This window comes from Manis javanica, chromosome 14 (genome assembly GCF_040802235.1).
Source record: "Manis javanica isolate MJ-LG chromosome 14, MJ_LKY, whole genome shotgun sequence".
NCBI classification, from domain to species: domain Eukaryota; kingdom Metazoa; phylum Chordata; class Mammalia; order Pholidota; family Manidae; genus Manis; species Manis javanica.
The window spans coordinates 87,576,792-87,598,897 of record NC_133169.1 but is presented as its reverse complement, the minus strand read 5'-3'; the positions used below and the strand labels follow the sequence as shown (position 1 = coordinate 87,598,897).

The window sequence follows — 22,106 nt, the reverse complement described above, 5'->3', positions numbered from 1 at the left end:
TCAGGCAGGGAAAGGGTGAGAAAGAAAGTAATATTTTGAGTATCCACAAAATACTGGGAAGCAGGATAAGCACTTTACACTTATTGCATTTATCTGAACCCTTTCTTCATCAGAGTGTAAATTCTATGAAGGAGATTATATCTGTTTGTTCATAAACAAATGAATCCTCTTAGACACTCATAGCTCACAGCTATATCCTCAGAGCCTAGTGGGATTCAGGTTATTTGACAGGTTTTTTAAAGGTTTTTGAATAAATGATTATCATGCAAAAGCAACATTATTGTACCTAAATTACAAAAGTGAGAAATCTGAGCTTTAGAGAGATTAAAATTACTTGCCTGATTGGGGGGTCAGGCTGACAGTCATGTGTATGTCTCCTTGAGACAAAAGCTGGTGTTTTAAATTAATCTACATGGAATAACACATATTTTTCTTTTTTTACTTCTGAGTTTCCCAGATACTGATTTAACATGATAAAAAAATTGTTAAGTAATAAAATGCACCAGGGTTTCATTCAACTTTGATTAAACTTGAAAAACTTCAGGTTGAAAGATGATGACTGATAGACCTGACTCAGTGGAGACATATATTAAGCCTTTGAACTAACTGTGATTGTACATCCCTGGATGTACAATGTTTAATTACTATTGGTAAAAAGCCCCAGTATGTTCTGTTGTTTCAAAGCTTGGTCCTTTAGTAGAATAGCAATCACAAAACTCCAGATATAGAAAACCTGAATTAGGCAGTCCATATGGGTGATACAGCATTACTGAAAAAACAAGAACCCATTTAAGTTTCTATCAAAATTATAGCAAACAGTTTATCTTGTAGTGGTATTTTTATTTATACCATAGAATATCTGAGCTGCAGAAAGGTGAACCACCTCTTCCAAGGCACACTGAAAATAAAATAGGTTAAAAATTCCCTATGTCATTCACAAACACATATTTTGTCTATACCACTCAGGAAATAATATACTATCTTCTCATCATGGAAATCCATGTTGAAGCTATTGATAAATGGCTCTCTGAGACATGAGACCATATATAGCATCTCCCGTTCCTTCCTAATAAGACTCTGTTAAAGTTGTATCCACTGCAGACTTTTCACAGTGACATTTTGTGAACATTGATATAAACCAGGATAGGCAGAAACCTTGACGGTCCCCAAGGTCCTGTAACCTAGCATATATGCCCTGCATAACCTCGGTCCTGTAACCTAGCATATATGCCCTGCATAACCTCCAAGACCAAGTATGATGGCTCTTACCCCATGATTAGGTTATATTTTACAGCACGGTTGGTTTTAAGAAGGGAAGATCATCTGAATGGGACTGACCTAATCACAAGAGCCTTTATATCCGGGTCTAGAGAGCAGAGACAGAAATTAGAGAGATTTGAGCATGAGAGGGATTCCATGTGAGCAAAGAGTCTCCATTCTTGAGTCTGAAGATGGAGGGGACCATGGGGTAAGGGCCTGAGAGCAACCTCTAGGTGCTGAGAGTGGCCTCCAGCCACAGTATGTAAGCAAATGGGATCTCTGTCCTCAAGGACCCTGTTTCTGCCAACAACCTGGGATGAGCTCAAAAATGGAATTTTCCCCAAAGCTGCCAGAAGAGAACTCAGCCAGCCATCATGCTGGTTTCAGCCTTGTAAAAACCCAAGCAGCGAACCCCGTCACTTCCTGCAGGACTCTGAGACACTACACTGTGAGAGTACTGTTTTAATCACTAATTTGTGGTAAATTTGCTAAAAAGCAATAGAAAATGAATATGTAAACTGTTGGTCATCAAGGCAAAAAGGAATATAACATTTAAAATAATCATTTTTGTTACATATTAGTCTTCTAGCAAAGAATATTGCTAAGATGATAAATACGAGAATTCTAGGTGAAATACTTCCCTCTGAAGTCATTTACAGCCTTTAATCCACACAGCATGAGAATAAAATAAACATAACTTTAAAATACACCTAATGGGTTCCTGTAAAACAGAAAATGCTAGGTTTGCTTAGTTCTGGATACACAGCAGTTACTCTCTCACTCACAGTTTTACTTCCCTAGAGCCGAGTCTGACCCTGTGAGGCCAGAAAGGAACTGATGTTGCTTATAAGCCAAGGAGTTACCGCTTCTCTTCACCTTTGCAGTGTCGGGTATTTCTTTGCATTTGTCAAGTTCAAATTCTTGAAGGAAAAAAACTTGTATGAATTTTAGGCTAGCAGATTTAAAACATCACCAAGGAATCTTGACCTTTGATTTTTGAAAACATGTTAATAGATTACAGTGCTCAAAATATTATCATAGGGTTAAGTTGGACTCATATTCATACTAATGTGCCCGGGAACACTGAGCTAGGCAAAGTGCCACAAAAGTCACATTCAAAGACAACTGTAAATTCCCATTAAATTCAGCCAAACCTCTGGCCTTGGTGATGACAACTTTTCCTCAAACAACTGCAAAGTGCCATCATCCTGACCTCTTATTGAGAGCAAAAATCGGTGGCCAATCAAGGCAAGTATCCAGAACTGACTCTGCTATTCTGTTGAGCAGACAGTATGCCAATAGACGATTTATAATATGCCAGGCTGTGTCCCTGCAGAGTGCTTGGAGGGAGACCAGATGCCCATGTGACGGCTACCTCCTGGGTCAGAGGAAAGGGTACACCAATGACATTTGAGCTACAATAAATAGATTTCTTCATCAGTCAGAATATGTGCAAGAAAGAGAGACAGAGGAGCTCAGCCATAATTCCATCTGGCTCGGCAGATCTGCAGAAAAAGGGAGGAAGGAGGTAATTTGAAGAAATTATTATGTTATCGGACCAAAGAAAATAAGCCTTTCCTCAGAAAGAACAGTCCTATAACTGACATGGAAAGGGCAAAACAAAACAGCCCCACCAACCCAGAAGTGACCATCAGAGGACGAAACACTGAAATGCAAGTTCACAGATACAATATCTTTGCCTATTCTCACCATTGTGCACTTTCTATGAATTCACCCACCATGTTACTTTATACTAAGTGTAAATTCTGACCCAGGACAGAGTCATCTGAGAGAAAAGCCAGTGCTGGGGGAAATAAACTAAGTGCCACTAAAAGAAGGGTTAACACTTTTAGGTCACTGCATCTGGAGTTAGGGTGAATGTGTTCTCACAGTGGCAGAAATAACGGAAGATCTGGTAACGACAAGTTGTTTTAAAATATATGAAAGTGAGTGCTGACTTAAGTGATTTCTGCTAGTCTGTGGTGATTTCCACATCTCAGCACAGCTGGACAAATCTGCCCAGAGCACTCAGCGAGTCATTAGCAGCCACAGGATAACACACGCACAGAATCCACCATAAGATTTAGTTCCTTGGAGACTTGGGAAGTGTTACGAACCACCTTCAATGTCAGGTTTTCAGAAATCTCCAAAAAGAAATTCTGCCCCACTGCCAAACAGTTACTTCAAAAACCTCACTTCACAAGTGGCTCACGAAATAACCTCACTGGGGATAAAATCTACCAGAAGATTAGAGTGTGGTATTAAATGCTGATGTTTAATATGCAACAAGAGGGATCAGAAAAAGAACAGAGATAAAAATATCTTAACAGGCTATGCCAATAGTAAAACAAACAAATACAAATGTGTTAGCTTGGTAGTAACATTTTTACTTACTGATCTCCCATTTGTAACCTACTTCTATGCAAGCAATTATTCTTTTTCCAAAAGCAGTTCATTTCCACGACAAGGTAAACCAGTGGTAGCCAGAAATGCATGAGAATCACATATCAAAAGGAGTAGAAACATCAGGATTTCTGTCTATTCATCTGACTATTTCAAAAAGCACAGTCTTTGGAGTCATACATGACTTAAAATGGCATGAGCAGAGTGGCTGCATATGTTATTTAACCTCTCTGAGCTTGTTTCCTCCTGTATTAGATGCTGATAAATGTTTGATGTATGACTTACAGGTGGTGAAACCACACATACATGGCACAGAAAGCAGAACATTTTTAGACAGCAAGGTGGTCAGTGAGTGCAAATTCCTTACTCAACTAATCCAATCCCCATCTAATTTTAATGTAGGTTCATGGCATTAATTGCACCCCACGACTCTCTGGCCATCTGCAGTAACTAGGTAGGGAAAAGAGAAAGCCTAACATGGGAATTTAACAGGTTGCCCTAGCAGTGATGACTCTCAGAGGTAAGGATTTTTGTTCCCGTTTTGCCCTGCTATATTAGGATTTGCTCTCTCCCCACAACTGCAATGATTTTAGGAGCTGCATCTTAGGACTCTTCACTGGATTTTCAAAAGCGTCTGGCAGGAATTTGTCTTTATTAAAATCATGCACTCTCCTGGCAAAATCCCACAAGAGCAAGCACTTCTCTGACATAATTTTCTCCCTCGATTAAAGGTTTGTGTACCAAAGGACAAATTAACACACAGGTCACTGTAAGACAGAAACAGTTCATGTATCAAACTGCCCCAACCTTTGAGCCAGAGGAGGGAGGGTAAGAGTGTCACTCCCTGGAGCTTCTGGCTCACAGCTGGTGGCAAAGCTTGCCTGGCCTGCTCTCCGTGCCTCTTCACCACCAGCAGCACTCCCTGGGCCCAAAAGGACCTCAGAGGAATGTGATAAGCAAATGTCTACAGCATCCTTATTTAAAGCTAAACCCTTTTATAAGCTTTTTTTGGGAGATAATGCTCCCAAAAGCTATGACCTAAAGAATTCTGGAAACTCCTTGATTTTTCCCCGCTTTGTAAATCTGCAATTTGTCTCCCATGGCAGCACAGCACTAACATAGGATCTTCTGATGAATCTACCTACAGTGCACATGGGAAATCTTCTCAATCCAGCTCTGCTTTTTTTCTGTGCTTATGCATTACTTTCCTCAAGATTAATATGAGTTCAGAATGTGGACATTAGTAAAAAGACACTAATACATCAATGACAATACATTACAAAAATATAGGCATGACAAATAATGTTAACTCATGTTCTAGGACTTCTAGAAGTCCTAGATCCTAAGTAGTTATTTGGAAAGATAACAACCCATCGCTATTTATGGGACAAAATTTTGGCTTCTGAAATCCAAGAAGTCTCCTAAGGCAGACCTCTATTATTTCAAGCATGCATGTGGAGACAAACACACCACACAAACACATCCACACAATCATGCACCGTCCAGTAATTCACATACATTCTTCACAATAATGAGCAAGCTGGCCTTATGCCTACTTAAAGCTTAACAGTGGTGTATTGACTAACACCCATCTTCCACATACAGTAAGCCATGCATTTTCCAAGTCTTTTGTAGCTGTTGAAAACTAAACTTTAGAATCAGAAAATGAATGTGTGCTTTGGAATATGTTGGAGGGTTATTGAAGCACTGTCATTTAATTTAAAGGCATGAGGTGCTTGAAGAGGCTACTTCACATCTCATCAAAACTTTAAGAACTTCAACAGGAAATCAGAGGTTTACAGATTGCATTTTAGCTAAATGCAGAGAAATCCTCTTACAGTTAATTCATACTATGCCAGGAAAGAGACGAGCGGGAGAGCTCTCTTCCCCTTCTCTTTCTCCCACACCCAGCGTGTTCTGCTCTGCAGCACATCCTACCTCCCTGACCCGCTATTCCACAGCTCCCCGGACCAACCAGAGAACTTGGTTCCTGTCTCTCTGCCTTAGGTATCCTTATTATTTACCTCCTTTGACAGCCCTTGTAGAAGAGTCAGCACAACAAACAGCCAAAGCAAACTTTGGCTTCAGAGTGAGGTCCCCATTCTACAGCTTTATCACCTCTCAGACAGAGCAGGAGACTCTATCACACTAGTTCAGTTGCACTTGCCGAAAAAAGTAACTGGATACTTTTCACTGTAGACAGTCCCAGGTATAAACAGGGACTGCGTGCAGAGGTGATCACCACAGCCCCTAGAGGTCTCAGACCATTTAAAAAAACAACATTCTGATAGGACTTCAAAAGAGAATTTTCCATTTGGATGATACAGCAGAGGCCATTTCTCCTTGAATCTCATAACAGTACCCTTATAGCATTGTCTTACTCTCAAGCCTGTTCTATTTCTTTACAGAGCTATGCTTTAACATCAAATATTTAAGACGAATCCTCATTTCTCAAACAATTTTATGGCCAAGGCTTCAAATACCTGAAAGGAAAAAGGGGAGCAAAACAATTCTCTATGGCTATTTTTCCAGAGAGGAAACTTAGCAGGTTATAATCCAATCACAGATACTGTACATACTCAATTTACCATTTAACCCCTATCACTGTTATTAACTCAATAAAGCCAACCCCAGGAGACTGTGGCCAGGGGATGTGCAAATGCATGGCTTTGTAGAAGACCCCTTGATTGCTATCTCACCTCATTTTGAGAAATAGGCTCATTTTTGAGAATAATCAGGTTCCCGGCAGTCTGCCCACTTTGGCCTGTGAGGTGCCTGCTGTCACTCACGGCTGCTTGTGCTCCCCCAGGCCCCAGTCCTGTCTGTGCCCCTGTGTTGTAAAACATGAAGGTGTCGCTCCCTGAACCTGCTGTCAGACAGGCCTTGTAGCAGTAGGTCTTGGTGAGGGAGCCGTTCCCTCGCACCTCAATGAAGTGAGGCTGCACTTTGAGGCCATGTGGTATCCTGGCATCAATGTTGTTATTGGCCTGTTTGCTCAGTTCTGCGGGGCACCGCTCCCTCACTCCACAGAAGCCGCCACAGCACGCAGTGCCATACGTAGTGTAGCGGTAGCACTTGACGATGCTCAAAACAATGATTGTCAAAAGAAATATAAAAGACACTGTGCTTAATGCTATTATTAGATAAAGTGTAATTTCAGAGTATGTCCGAGAACTCTTAACATGTCTGTGAGTATCAGGGAGGATTCTGGAAACCCTCTCCACCACAGCCACTGTGATGGCCACAGAAGCAGAGAGGGATGGCTCTCCGTTGTCTCGGACCACCACGGTCAGGTTGAAAGTGGTTCCACTCTCATCTCCCACCTTCCTGGTAGTCCTAATCTCTCCTGTGTGTAGCTCTACTTTAAAAAGGTCCAGGTCAGAAGTCTGTACCAGATGGTAAAAGAGCCAAGCATTTTGCCCAGAGTCTGAGTCCATGGCTATGACTTTGGTGACCAGGTAGCCAGCAGAGGCAGTTCGAGGCACCATTTCAATGGCTGCTGAAGAATTGGTTGAGGTAGGGTACAAGATGAGAGGGGCATGGTCATTCGTGTCCACCACGTACACATTGGCGGTCACAGTGCTGCTCCGAGGTGGGCTTCCCTTGTCCTGGGCCTCCACAGCCACAAAGAACTCCCGAAACTTCTCATAGTCAAAGGAGTTAACAGCATAAAGGCTGCCACTGGCACTGTTAATGGAGACATAGGAGGTGACGGGCAGCCCTTGAATCTCCCTCTCCAGGAGGGAGTAAGTCACCTCTGCGTTCTCCTTTTCATCTGGGTCTGTGGCTTGCACAGTGCAGAGCAACACCCCTGGCAAATTGTTCTCCTGGATGTAGACGGAGTAGGAGTCCTTCAGGAAGCTTGGGGAGTTGTCATTGATGTCTGAGACCTCGACCTGCAGTGTCCTCTGGGATGTGAGCTGTGGTACTCCCCCGTCAGTGGCTGTCACTGTGATGTTGTAGGCAGCCATCCGCTCCCTGTCCAGTGGGCCACTCACTTCCAGTGTGTAAGAGTTTCCGAAGCCATTCAGTCGGAAAGGCAGTGTGGCCTGCAGGCCCAAGCTCACTTTCCGGTTGGGGCCTGAGTCCTGGTCATTGACGCTGAGAAGGGCCACCACGGTGTTGAGGGCAGCATCCTCGGGCACTGGGCTGTACAGGTCTGTGAGCACCACCTCTGGTGCATTATCATTCACGTCCACTATGTCCACCAGCACCTTGCAGTGACCCACCATGGGCACTGGACCCCGATCGGTGGCCTGCACATAGATCTGGTAGGAAGAGGCTTCCTCATAATCCAGCGCTCCACTTACCCGCACTTCCCCCGTGCTGGCGTCGATGCTGAAGAGCTGCCTCTCCCGGTCTGACGTGTAGCTGCTCAGGGAGTACCTGAGCTCGCCATTGGAGCCCTCGTCAGGGTCAGAGGCATTCAGCTTCACCACCAATGTGCCTGGAGGCGCGTCCTCCCGAAGCTGAACGCGGTAGGTGGACTGGTCGAAGGCAGGGGAATTGTCGTTAGTGTCCAGGACACGCACAGAGATCTGGGCCGTGCCCGAGCGGGCGGGACTGCCTCCATCCACAGCTGTGAGAACCAGGTGGTGCAAGACCTCCTGCTCACGGTCTAGCCCCTTTCGCAGCACCAGCTCCAGCACCTTACTGTTCTCCTGCAGGGGTTTAAGGTCCAGCTCGAAGTGCTCGCTGGGGCTGAGCTTGTAGGTCTGCACGGAGTTAGTGCCCACGTCGGGGTCCTGCGCGCTCTCTATGTGAAAGCGCGCTCCCGGCGCCACCGATTCGCTTACCTGAAGCTGGTAGTCCGGCCGCGGGAAGCGCGGCGAGTTGTCGTTGATGTCCAGTACCTCCACCTCGACCGCGCTCACCGCCACGGGGCTGTGCGCCAGCACCTCCAGGCTGAGCAGGCAGCGCGGCCGCTGCTCGCACAGCGCCTCGCGGTCAATGCGCTCGTTGACGAAGAGCGCTCCGCTCGCCAGGTCCAGCTCCAGGTAGCGCGGGCTGGGCGCGCCCAGATGGTTGATGCGCAGACAGCCCGGCCCCAGGCGCCGCAGCTCCAGCCCCAGCGCGCTGGCCACGTCGCCCACGAGAGACCCGGGTGCCCGCTCCTCCGGCACCGCGAACCGCAGGTGGCAGGCCGCTGGGCCCGGCAGCAGCAGCAGCAGCAGCAGGAGAGGCGGCAGCCGCAGCGCGCACAGGGGCGGCCGCGGTCGCGGACGTTCCGTCGCTCCGCGTCGGGTGCCCGCCCGCTCCATGGCCACGGGCCGCGGCGGAGGCAGCCGGGCAGGGCGGGAGGCCGCCGCTTCCCCAGCCGCGCTCACGCCCGGGCCCCGCCTCCGCCCCGGCCGCGCCCGCGCCCGCACGGCTCACGCGCTGGCCGACGCCGCGGGCCGCTCCTCGCCAGGCCCTCCGCAGGGCCCCTGGCCCCGCCGCCACCGGGGACCCCCCATTTCCCAGCTCCTCCGCCCGCGCCGAAGTCGCTCCGCCGGGCTTCGCCTCCTCCCGCGCCGCCGCCGCCGCGGCTCCGGGGAGCTGGGAAAGGACGCCGGCGGGGAGGGGGCAGCGTGCGCAGCAGGTCGGCTCCGGCCCCGCACCGAGGCGGCGGACGGCGACCCGGCCTGAGCAGGCGCCCCGGCCACGCCAGCCCCGGCCCCTCACCCTGGACCCGCCGGACCGCCGCAGACCGCGGCCGCGGCCACGCCCTCCGCCCTGCCCCCACCGTCCTGCTCATTCAGCCTCCGCGGCTGCTTAACGCGCCCTGTAAGAGTATTTCAGGAAAAGCAGTCAAGTCTCTAAGACTCAGGCTATCAGCTTCCCAGGAAAAGATTTCCAAGCGCAAATCAGGAAAATAAAGTGACGGCCTTAGTTAAGAATGGGTGTTTGGGCGGCGGCTCCACGTGCAAAGGAAACGAACGCAAGGGGGGCGCCCTGGGTTTACTGATGATGGGGATTGTTGGCCTGACTCCAGCATTTCCCCTGTAATACTCGTAAGTACTGCGCAAAGCGTTCAACTCCTAGGGCAAAGGGAGGCGGCGGCAAGTGTTCTCGCTCGCTGAGCAAGCTTAAAACTGGCATCGGGGGGTTCAGCACCCGATTCTACTCCCAGGCAGGTAGCCCTGGCTTTCAGTGTGTGCCTTGGCGGGTAACCAGTATTTCAGGTTTTAAAATTCTCTCTTTCAAAACTGGCTCCATGGAGAAATACCCTTTATTAAGTCTTTAATAAAGTATCTGTGGCTCACCGTGAAAAAAAAAAAAAAACTGGCTCCATGGACGGGTAAGATTCCTCAAGGGAGGAACAACCTAAGACAGGCACAGTCGCAGGGGGGCCATCAGGTGGGAAATCGGGGAACAATAGTGGTGAAACTTAGAACCTCACCCCCCCCCCCTGTTTTGAGAGAAAGCTTCTGCATCCGTGGATGTTTTATTGCCCTTGTCTAGCTCGGATTAGCACATAGTCTACAGGCACACACCTGATCATCTACAATTGCTCTCTTACAACACTAAACTATGTTTTCTAACTTTATCTCGCATCTACCTACCATTTCAGCATTTTATTAAAAATAAAAATAATAATAATAATAAAGGGAGAAATGTGGGATCCACATATAAATCAAGTATAAAAATCAACCGAATATTCATATTTGACCTGATTGTTTATAGTTCATAATGCATGATCAAAACCAAAAGTTTCTGTGATGACTGCCCTTGTACTGTTCACCCTGTAAGAACTTATTCACTATGTAAGAATTCGTTCACCATCTAAGAACTTGTTCGTTATGCTTCAGAAGATTGGAGACTGATGAGAATTAGGCTTGGGGTGGATTAATGATTGTGCATTGAGCATTGACCCCCCTATACAGAATTTTATTGTTGTTAACAACCATTTGATCAATAAGTATGAGAGATGCCCTCTCAAAAAAAAAAAAGAAAAAAAAAGAAGAAAAAAACTGGCTCCATGAAGCGGCAGGCTAAGCTCTTATTTAACCCCTTTTGGTCATAGTGAGGAAAATCTGATAAACTTTCAAGTGATTCTTCCTTCAAGCTTTTCCTCATTTTACTTCTTTTTCATTTATCACCCAAGACATTTTCTTTGTTCTCTCAAGAGCAATTTAACATTTTTCCCTTAATGGATGACAGTGTCTTCAAGAGCCTGTAAAACCATTTCATCAAGAGAGTTACTCTTGATCTCCCAAGCCTGGCTGGAATTTGGACTCCATTAAAGCTTTGCTGTGAAAACTCTGCTGTTATTAGGTAAAATGTAGGGAGACTGGGATTTATCTTAAAATAGCCGGCAGTTTCAGTGGGTACAGCTCACCTTCCATAAATATAAGGCTCCTTTACACACCTGGGCCTCTGTTCCCTTAAGACTCCCCCTCGCATTGCTGCAGAAACAACAAAAAGACAACCAGGTGTCTTTAGTGAACGAGAAGGCAGAAGATCAGAGGAAGCCTTCCTGTGCTGTGTCACGGCCTCTGCTTCTCTGTTCAGAACATCCAGTCTTCCCAGGCCCTCTCATCTCTTCCACAGGAGTTTAAAATCCATTGCCCCACGTGCAAAAAGCACTCACTAAAACATCCTCTCTCCTCCTCATCTCCCAGCATCCTCTCACTCCTAGATCATCTTCTGTGGGTCATTTTCTATCTATGGACCAGAACAAAACCAGAGTGAGCCCTGACATTTGGCACACTTCTCTCTTTGCAGGGATAGTTTGAGGGGTCAAGGCAATGATCCTGGCACCCAAATTTCAAGGGCCTGGATTGGCCCATCTCTTCCTTCTACCCACCAAGTGCACTCGCTGACAACACTCCACAACCTCACCAATTTTATTTCAGAGAAGCTCCCAGCTTCCTCCTATCACTGCAGCATCTTATTTGTCCTCTTTGTTCCCTCAAGGGTGCAGAGTAGGAAGCAATTTCCATCACATTCTATTCCTGTCTCCTTTCTTAGGTCTCTGGCTTCTCCCTCTCTGTCTGCTTCCTTCCCAAATGTTCCTACAGTAACTCTGTCTCTGTTTGCTGTGGTAATTTGATCTCAGAAAGCCATACACTCTCAAATGCAAGAATTGGAGGCCTGGCCTATGTCTTTACCCATTACTTATTTCTGAAAATAAATGGCTTGTAAGTGGAGTCAAGTTATAAGTTGTCAGGAGGAGTGACCTTTTCCTCCCTCATCCCCTCCCAGGCCCTCACAGTCAGTCACCTCTGCCCACTGGGGAAACCATGGAGGTACTGACCATGCCTGAACCTGTGCCCCTGAAAAGAACACAGGCACTTAAGGAAGAGATTAAAGTGAAGAGATTAAAACAAATATTGGTGATGTTTTTAATGGATGCCCCCAAATGTCACATCTCAGGAGAAAAACCAGGGCTGGTCTTTTAGCAAAGATCTTGTTGTCTTCCAACAAGGACACCTGCCAGGTTTCCATTTTGATTGTAGGATCATAAGCTTCCACTAGTATTTCTCCCACAATGACTGAGAAGCAAACAGAGCCAACACAATCGGCCACCTTTTCACAGACATTGTACTAAAGAGATGGTATACTCTGTATTTGGCACTACAATGATTTTGTTCCTCACACTATTGTACTTAGCCTCTTGCCAACCTTACTAGTTGGTGGAATGGGATTGTTGGCAAGTGCCCTGTATACAAGTAGTAATGCTAATGTCTCAACCACTGAATTATGCATTCCTTCCTTGTGACGTTCAAGAACCCTGTATTAAAAAGCAGCATAGCTCGGTGATTAGGAAGACAGACTTTGGAGTCAGTCACACCCCTTGAGAATGACTGTGTGGCCTTGAACCTTTGGTATCAAACACAGATAAGCGAGAATCTGTAACTATGCTAGATAGGAAGTCAGTGATGATGGGGACGGTGAGTGTGCACCAAAGTTAAGCTTTCCCAATTATTTCTAGAGCTTATCCTGTATTTTGAAAACAAAAGCCAGCCTCTTCCTATATCACCAAGGAAAAGGGACTTCTGTCACGGGAATTCCTTCAAGGGATCTGTTGAGGATCTGTGAAAATACTTCAGCAACAGAGTGCAGAACATGCGGTAATCTCCAGCAGCCAGCATACAGCTTGGCACAGAGATACTTAATGCTTTTTGAAAAGAACTAAATTTACAACTTGTGCTATTTTCTCAAATAGAAACTCCTTCTTCTTTTCTCTTCCCTTTTCTAAAGCTTATATATTTCAAGGTCCAGTTTAAAATTTACCTAATCCATGAAACATTGTCTATACTAAACATAATGGCCTCCTCCACCCTTTCATAGTCTACCATGGATCTCTGAATGCTGACATGTGTTATTCTTTAATTCACCCAAATGTTTTAATATTATTTCTTGAATTTATAAGCAAACTGCAAGCAAAAGCCATGTCTTATATTTCTGTGTATTCTTCACAATGTAGGAAATATTAGAAACAACTAATAAATGGTACTGTTTCATTTTCTTCAGATTCACTTTTAGCAAATTCAAGAAGAGCTGCTATAATTCAGTGCTTCCCCTTTGTTGTACATGGACAGACTGTGTCTAATGGAGAGAGAGCTAAGAGTCTGCAATGATTTTACTATAGATGTCTTCCTCTGAAATTTGAAATACTTGGTATTTCAAACCTGGAGAACTGAATCCCGCTAATAAAGTCGCTGGAGTCTAAGAAAGACTCTGCCCAAAACTATTATGTTATTACTCTTTCAACTTTACAAATTATAAAGTTATGCCTTCCTTACAGCTAACAAGAAAAGCAGTATGTAACTGTGCTAGATAGGAAGTCAGTGGTTCCTACTGGTGGTAAACAAAAAAACTTGGTTTGTTTACTCTTATGCGAGATGAGAACTCTGAAATAGTATTCCTCAATTGTATCCCATAATTGTATTTGTAAAATGCATTTGTCATGAGGTCATTGGGCACAGGAGCAAAACCAGTCACAACCAACCAAATTAAGCCTATAAGAAAAATACTGGCACTCAGTGAACTCTCCTAATTCACATAAATTTTTCTTTCTCTATTATTCACATCATTACAAATCATTTCACTTTGCGGAACCAAACAACCTGGAGTCTTTTGGCCACAGGGCTAAGGGACATGCTCATTAGTTTGACCAGGCTTTGGGGTGACCATTATGAGAGCATCTGCCAAACAGGGAGGGATCTGATTTTCATCTTTAAGTTATATGTTTATGTTGTTCCACAAACTGAGCACATGATATATAATTTAAAAAGACAAATGTACATCCCAGTGTTGAGTGTGGTCCAGGGTACTTTAAAAATTCCATCTTATTATAAGAGAATAGGATTTCTGAGCTTTATCCATCTCCAGAAGGAAAATAGTTTCTAATATGATTACAGCATTCTTTACAGGTAGAGCGCCTAGTGGATGGGAGATAAAAGACTTTTCACCTAACATGACAGCTAGCTGAGTTTTTTTTCACATTCCCTTCCCTCCAGAGGGAATGAAGTAGCTTGTAGGGAGAGATCCTCTAAATTTTTGGTTCTGAGAAACTATATACTGTTGATTCTTGACGGACACATCTGAAAATTGCTTAGAATAAACAAAAGGACTGAAACTGTCTTTGAACAAGTAACAACCAAAAGGGCGAGCAGGTTGTGTAATATTAACAGATAAAGTCAAACTGCTTGATTATTTGGGGGCTTTGCTTCTGTGTCAGTATTCTCAGTTAAGACAGCCTAACAATTAAAGGTTGAGAGATATTTAGAAAATACCTACCCCAAATTCTTTATTTCTCATTGAAGAATGTACTTAAGTGGAGCTTAAACTCATCATCATAAATCATCCCCCAGGGTACAGGAAGAACTGTGCCCAGAGAATCAAACTCCCTGTTTTTTAAAAAGTGCCACTGAGTTTAGCATAGATTCCTTTTAAAAGCTAATATCACTAAAATGATTATATATGAGCATTTAGAAATGAAGGCATTCATCCTAGGGACTATTTTGGCTCAACTAAAAACTGGTAACATCAAACCAATCACAGAGACTTAAAAAAAATTCACATGGGCATTTAAGATTTTCAGTCACTAAAGTCACTGATAAGGGAAATGCTACAGCAGGCATAGTTTATCTGGAATCACAGACACATCAAACCAAGTCCCCCAATATATCCTTGCAGACAAAATGAAAAAGAGAAAGGCTGCAAGGCAGTATAATTAGGAGATTTCCTAATTGTTTGAATAACAGTGTCAAAGAGTGTCTATTCATGGAATCCTTCAGCCTGGAAGAAGAAGTCCAGTAAGTGACTGGAGAGACCCACCATCAGTCTCATCTCATTCAGCATTTTATCAATGACTCAAAAACAAGGAAACATAAATGTCCAGGCCAATCCTACAGCAAGTTGAGCTCTCTGGAATGAGAATAACAACTGCCTAGGTTAAAGCATGTTTCTAATTCACTAACATTAGTACCAATATTCTATTTGAGACTCAATACATTTCAGAAATTCATAAGTTTGTACTTAAGTTAATGTCTGGCTTCTAGCATTGCCATTAAAACCTGCTCCAAGTTTCCATTCATCACTTGGGGCCTCTTATTTTAATAGAAAACCTTGTTTGGCTCTGTTTCTCCTCTGTAATTCTTGGGATTTTAGCCATAGGATAAAATAAGATGGGAATTTGGCGCTAAAGAACATCCTTGTTCCCAAGTGGTTTTAGCCATTACTTTTTTTCTATTTCATAAAATGTAGATAATGTTGAGGTGCCATGAACTTGAACTGTTTTCCAAGATACAACTTGAGCTCAGCCTAAACGAAGGCCACAGTTTGCTCGCTGCTTGGAAAAAGCAAATGAACTTATACCTCTGTCTAAGAAGGGTTGGTTGTCAAAAATATCTGCTCATATATTAAAACGTAAAGTAAGTGTTAGCTTTCTGGGTTTGTTTTTCATCTTGATAACTTAGCACTTAACGGTTTACTTATTATTTATATGCATATTATCTCATTTAATCCTCACGAGAGCCCAATGAGGTTGGTACTGATGAAAAAATTGGATCAGAATCTCCAGGCAACTTTTTTCCATGTCTCTGAATCTTGAGATTCCAATACAAAATCTGACCACTACATATTATTTAGTCTCAAGTTATTAATTTCTAAATATTTTACGTGGGATCTATTCAGCTGTCTTCACAATGTAATTTTCTTTTCTTCTCTCCCAGACACTTTATTGGCTCTTACATATATGTTTTTTAAATGGCTGACCTTAGCAAAACCATGATGCAAAATAGATTTTATTACATATCCCAACCTCTTCCTTCAGTACCATCTTCTCACCTATAATATTCTGCCTAAATAATAGGGTTTTGCAAATGACTTGGATTTTTCTGGTATAAATCCCACTAATATATTCCTTGTGATAGATTTTGTTATGTAATTCCTTCAGCAGTTATGTGTATTAACACATTATAAGGTGGGTAAAATATAAATTCCTCTAAATCAGCTAAGTTAAGATGTACTGTGCTTTCTGTGAATATTCAAAGATCCTCTAAGGCATTTTGATGAGATAATTAATGTTATCTAAAACTTCTCTTTATCAAAGCTCCTCCTATTAGTTATTTAGAAAAGACTTAATTTATACAGTTTTGTGATAACCTTAGAATTTTTTACAGAGCAGCTTTTAGGTAGTAAGATCTAGGATTAAATCCCACTAGCAATTACAAACATCTATTCCCTTGAAGGTTTTTTGTCACACTGCATGCTTAAATCATGAACTTACATACATAGGGTGGTGCTCTAATAACCCTGCTTGAGGTAAAACCAGTCTATGATTCAGCTCTAGCTCTACTGTTTATTAATTCTGTGTCCTTGGGAAAATTGTTTAATTTCTCTAAACCTCAGCTTAGTAAAGTAAGGAAAACATTGTACTTACTATAGTTGCTGCTAGACATTTATGGAGATTAAGCATGTAAAACTTGCATTATATAAATTCTCACTGATTATTAGCTAGACAAAAGAAGAAGGTAGCATGACGATAAAAGTCTTAGGAAATTATCCAAATCCTGAGGAAAAAGGAGAGCTGAGTCAAAAGAAATGGTAAATTCAAGTTTATGCATTCTCTCTCTTTTTTTCATCACAAATAAGGAAAGCATTTTCTACTTGACAGACAAAATTGAAAAGGAAAATCTAGTACTGGTTCTATCTATATAGTACCTTTGAACTAAGGCTGCCAACTTCTGTTTTTTCAGCCCTGAATAGGATAAAACATACACAAAACTCCCCAACCAATCAACACTTTAATGTGTGACTCTTCCTTATCTAAACCGATTGGGCAATTCTCTAATAAATCTAGTGATCCAAAGACAATGCAATGGTAACTATAATGAAGATACAAAACTGAAACATAGAATGGTTCAATAATTTACTAGAAATACAGAGTTGACTTCAAGCAGAACTGGGTAAAAATCTTTCTCTCTTTCCAATTCAATGCTACATCCATTATAAGAGTTGTCACCCTAAGATATTCAATATCCTTTGTGATTAAAATTTCATCACAGCCTCCCATGATTTTAGTTTTCTGCAGTACTCAAGCTAGACTAGTATTCCTTTGATCCAATTATCATAAGCTTATTTAAAATCTCAACTGCATATGAAACATTTATTGGTTCATAAATCAATATATACATAGAATATATTGGACAGCTATGCCTCCCCAGATATGTAGGCTTAGTGCTCCTTAAACTAGCAGGAGTTGAGGAATAAAGGGGATTTTTGAATTACAAAAAAGTCACTCTTCCCAAGGCGTGTTAAGAAAGTAGTAACAATTCTGATAAAGTCAGGTTGTAAGTTTTCTGGGTACAAGGATGAATTTTGCATTCCTGGATGAATAAGCCTGCTGTAATTCTGAGAACCTGGCAACTGTTGGAAGTTGCACAGATAATTATCATTGATTATTCCCTATTCTCGAGTGTATTTTGAAAAAAATCAGGGAGAGATCCAATGGCATTACAACAGGAAATGTCAAATTGGAAATATAGGAAGCAGAAAATCACATTCTTCTCCATAACTATTTTAACAACTTTTGTATGTTGGTCTAGTGAAGCAAGGTTTAAATTCACATTTATCAAGCATTCATACCTACTATATGCCAGTCCCAGAGCTAAGTGGTCTCACATATATCACCAAATTTGATTCTCATTAAAGAGATATTTTACTATGCATTAAGGTTATTGAATCAACATTAGAAGTATTTGGGGTAAACCTTGTAGGTAAGCAGGGAATTTTATAATTCTCCTACAATCCCTCATTCATCATTTATCTTAAAGACAGAAAAGTTTTAATGTCCAGATACAGACACTTTTTGTTACCTGGCTGAGATAAGTTTAGTGGTTTTCAAGCTTTGGCATACATGAGAATTCTTTTGTAAGAGGGTACCAACAATTAGGAAAATAGTACTTGGAAAGATTTATGTGGTATTCAAGTTCAATATTACTTAAACATAATACTCACCACACACACTTATTTTGGAGACTAATCCTTGATTAATAAATTATTGCATTCTATTTCCATTTATTTTAACCTTATCTCTATTCTGTTTTTTATTTTTAAATATCAAAATTTGTCAAGAAAGAAAATATATTAGTACAAACTTCCAATTACAAAACAAATTAGTCACAGGGATGAAAGTATAGCATAGGGTATATAGTAAAAAATATTGTAGTATCTTTATATGATGCCAGATGGTAACTATAGTTATTATGGTGAGCATTTAGTAATGTATATAATTGTTGAAATCACTATGTTGTACATCTGAAACCAATGTAATATTGTATATCAACTATATTTCAATTTAAAAAGATCACCTCAAGTTAGGGTGTCAGAATCTTAATTGAAGAGATCAGTCAGAACCAAACAATCTCACTACACCCTTCTTGAAAGAAAACATGTTCACTTTCTGCTGCTGGAACTTTTCATTCATTCCACATTACTGAACATTCACTTTTTGACAAGATTGAGCTAAACAATCTCTGTAGCACTTTCCTGATGCCTTTCATTGTATAGTTTTAATTTATATATTAAATTAGAGTTAGGTATGCACATATCTAATCTCCCCTGTTAAACATTCTTAAGGGCATAGTTTTCTCATTCATGCTACAAATCTGAATTAGTATTCTGTGTCAGACATTCTGCTGGCTGTTGGAGAAATGTGGCAAAACAAGTAGACATGAGATTAATCATGGAGTAATGTAATGTGGGAGGTGGTGATAAAGGAGTGAACAAATAATAAGTAGGCAAAAAGTGATCAATGTCATAGAGAAAATAATCCAGAAATAACACAGTATATCAGAAGGAACTATACCTAGATACGGATATCAGGAAAGGCCTTTCTGAAGATGTGACGTTTAAATTGTGACCTGAAGGATGAAAAGAGACCAGCCATGCAAAGAATAATGGAGAGAGCATTTCTTGCATGGGTAACAGCAAATGTAAAATGTAAAAGGGGCTAAAGTAGAAAAAGTCAGGGTACACTTGAAGATTAGACAGAGAGTCAGTGTAGCTGAAGCGTAAGAAGCCATGAGAGGCTGGCATCAGGTGAGTGAGAAACAACCAGGGGCTGATCTTATAATCCTGTATATTACCATAAACAGTTTAGATTTTATTCCATTTATTCCAAGGTAAGTGAGATAATCCAAGGTATATATTTTTAAATAGACCTTAATTGATGTATTGAGAATGGTCTACGGAGAGCAGAGTGGAGGATGGGAGTGCAGGAAAACCCATTACATGGCTATTGCATTTATCCAGGAGAGATAAGATGCTGATGTGGAACCAAGGTGATGGTTGTCAGTTGAAGATGGATACCTGTCAATTAAATTTCAGAGGTAGAATTTATAAGACTGATTAATGAGAAAGGAAGGACAAGATCCCCTTGACAGAAGGAGCTGTCAAGAATCACTCTCCAAGGGAAAAAAGCAGGAGTTGGCAGTACTTGTATCAGACAAAATAGACTTTAAAACAAAGAAAGTCACAAGAGACAAAGAAGGACATTACATAAAGATAAAGGGGTCAATCCAACAAGAAGATACAACCATTATAAATATCTATGCTCCCAACACAGGAGCACCTACATATGTGAAACAAATACTAACTGAATTAAAAGGGGAAATAGAATCCAATGCATTCATTCTAGGAGACTTCAACACTCCACTCACTCTGAACGACAGATCCACCACACCAGATAGAAAATACTAAGGACACAGAGGCACTGAACAACACATGAGAACAGGTGGACCTAACAGACATCTACAGAACTCTACATCCAAAAGCAGCAGAATACAAATTCTTCTCAAGTGCACATGGAACATTTTCAAGAATAGATCATACACTAGGCTACAAAAAGAGTCTCAGTAAATTCAAAAAGATTGAAATTGTACCAACCAGTTTCTCAGACCACAAAGGTATGAAACTAGAAATAAATTACACAAAGAAAATGAAAAATCCCACAAACACATGGAGGCTTCACAACATGCTCCTAAATAACCAATGGATCAATGACCAAATAAAAACAGAGATCAAGCAATATATGGAGACAAATGACAACAATAATTCAACACCACAAAAATCTGTGGGACACAGCCAAGGCTGTGCTAAGAGGAAAGTATATCACAATACACACTTGCCTCAGGAAAGAAGAACAATCCCATGTAAGTGGTCTAAACTCACAATTAATGAAACTAAAAAAAGAAGAACAAATGAGACCCAAAGTCAGTAGAAGGAGGGATGTAATAAAGATTAGAGCAGAAATAAATAAAATCAAGAAGAATAAAACAATAGAAAGAATCAATGAAAGCAAGAGCTGGTTCTTTGAGAAAATAAACAAAATAGATAAACCCCAAGCCAGTCTTATCAAGAAAAAAAGAGTCAACACACATAAACAAAATCAGAAATGAGAAAGGAAAAATCACTATGGACACCACAGAAATACAAAGAATTATGAGAGAATACTGTGAAAAATTATATGCTAACAAACAGGATAACCTAGAAGAAATGGACAACTTCCTAGAAAAATACAACTTTCCAAGGCTAACCAAGGAAGAAACAGAAAATCTGAACAGACCAATTGCCAGCAACAAAATTGAACTGGTAATCAAAAAACTACCAAAGAACAAAACCCCTGAACCAGATGGCTTCACCGCTGAATTTTATCAAACATTTAGAGAAAACCTAATACCCACCCTCCTTAAAGTTTTCCAAAGAGTAGAAGAGGGAATAGTTCCAAACTCAGTCTATGAGGCCAGCATCACTCTAATACCAAAACCAGGCAAACACACCACAAAAAAAGAAAATTACAGACCAGTATCCCTGATGAACACAGATGCAAAAATACTCAACAAAATATTAGCAAACTGAATTCAAAAATACATCAAAAAGACCATCCATCATGATCAAGTAAGATTTATTCCAGGGATGCAAGGATGGCACAACATTAGAAAATCCGTCAACATCATCCACCACATCAACAAAAAGAAGGACAAAAATCACATGATCATCTCCATAGATGCTGAAAAAGCATTTGACAGAATTCAACATCCATTCATGATAAAAACTCTCAACAAAATGGGTATAGAGGGCAAGTACCTCAACATAATAAAGGCCATATATGATAAACCCACAGCCAACATCATATTTAACAAAGAGAAGCTGAAAGCTTTTCCTTTAAGATCGGGAGCAAGACAAGGATGCCCACTCTCCCCACTTCTATTCAGCATAGTACTGGGGGTCCCAGCCACGGCAATCAGACAACGCAAAGAAATAAAAGGCATCCAGATTGGCAAGGAAAAACTTAAACTGTCCCTGTTTGCAGATGACATGATATTGTACATAAAAAACCCTAAAGAATCCACTCCAAAACTACTAGATCTAATATCTGAATTCAGCAAAGTTGCAGAACACAAAATTAATACACAGAAATCTGTAGCATTTCTATACACTAACAATGAACTAAAAGACAGAGAAATCAGGAAAACAATTCCATTCACAATTGCATCAAAAAGAATAAAATACCTAGTAATAAACCCAACCAAGGAAGTGAAAGAACTATACTCTGAAAACTACAAGACACTCATGAGAGAAATTAAAGAAGATACCAATAAATGGAAACATCCTGTGCTCATGGATAGGAAGAATTAATATTGTCAAATGGCCATCCTGCCTAAAGCAATCTATAGATTCAATGCAATTCCTATCGAAATACCAACAGCATTCTTCAACAAACTAGAGAAAATCATTCTAAAATTCATATGGAACCACAAAAGACCTCAAATATCCAAAGCAATTCTGAGAAGGAAGAATAAAGCTGGGGGGGTTATGCTCCCCATCATCAACCTCTACTAAAAAGCCACAGTAATCAAGACAATTTGGTACTGGCACAAGAACAGACCACAGACCAATGGAACAGACTAGAGAACCCTGATAGAAACCCAACCATATATGGTCAATTA

The 22,106-nt window shown here is 41.5% G+C and overlaps 1 protein-coding gene across 9 annotated transcripts in view; it reads right to left on the bottom strand.

Annotated features, from left to right (window-relative positions):
* The window catches only part of LOC118971986 (protocadherin alpha-C2), a 134,495-nt gene that overhangs the window by 43,421 nt on the left and 68,968 nt on the right, over positions 1–22,106 (bottom strand). The window contains exon 1 of one of the 9 annotated variants that reach the window (XM_073221837.1): positions 6,363–9,055. The exons of the other annotated variants lie outside the window; for them this stretch is intronic. Coding sequence (XP_073077938.1) covers positions 6,363–8,924 — 2,562 coding nt within the window. The 5' untranslated portion in view covers positions 8,925–9,055. Of the gene's footprint in view, positions 1–6,362; positions 9,056–22,106 lie in introns of those variants that run through there. 9 annotated transcript variants of the gene reach the window in all.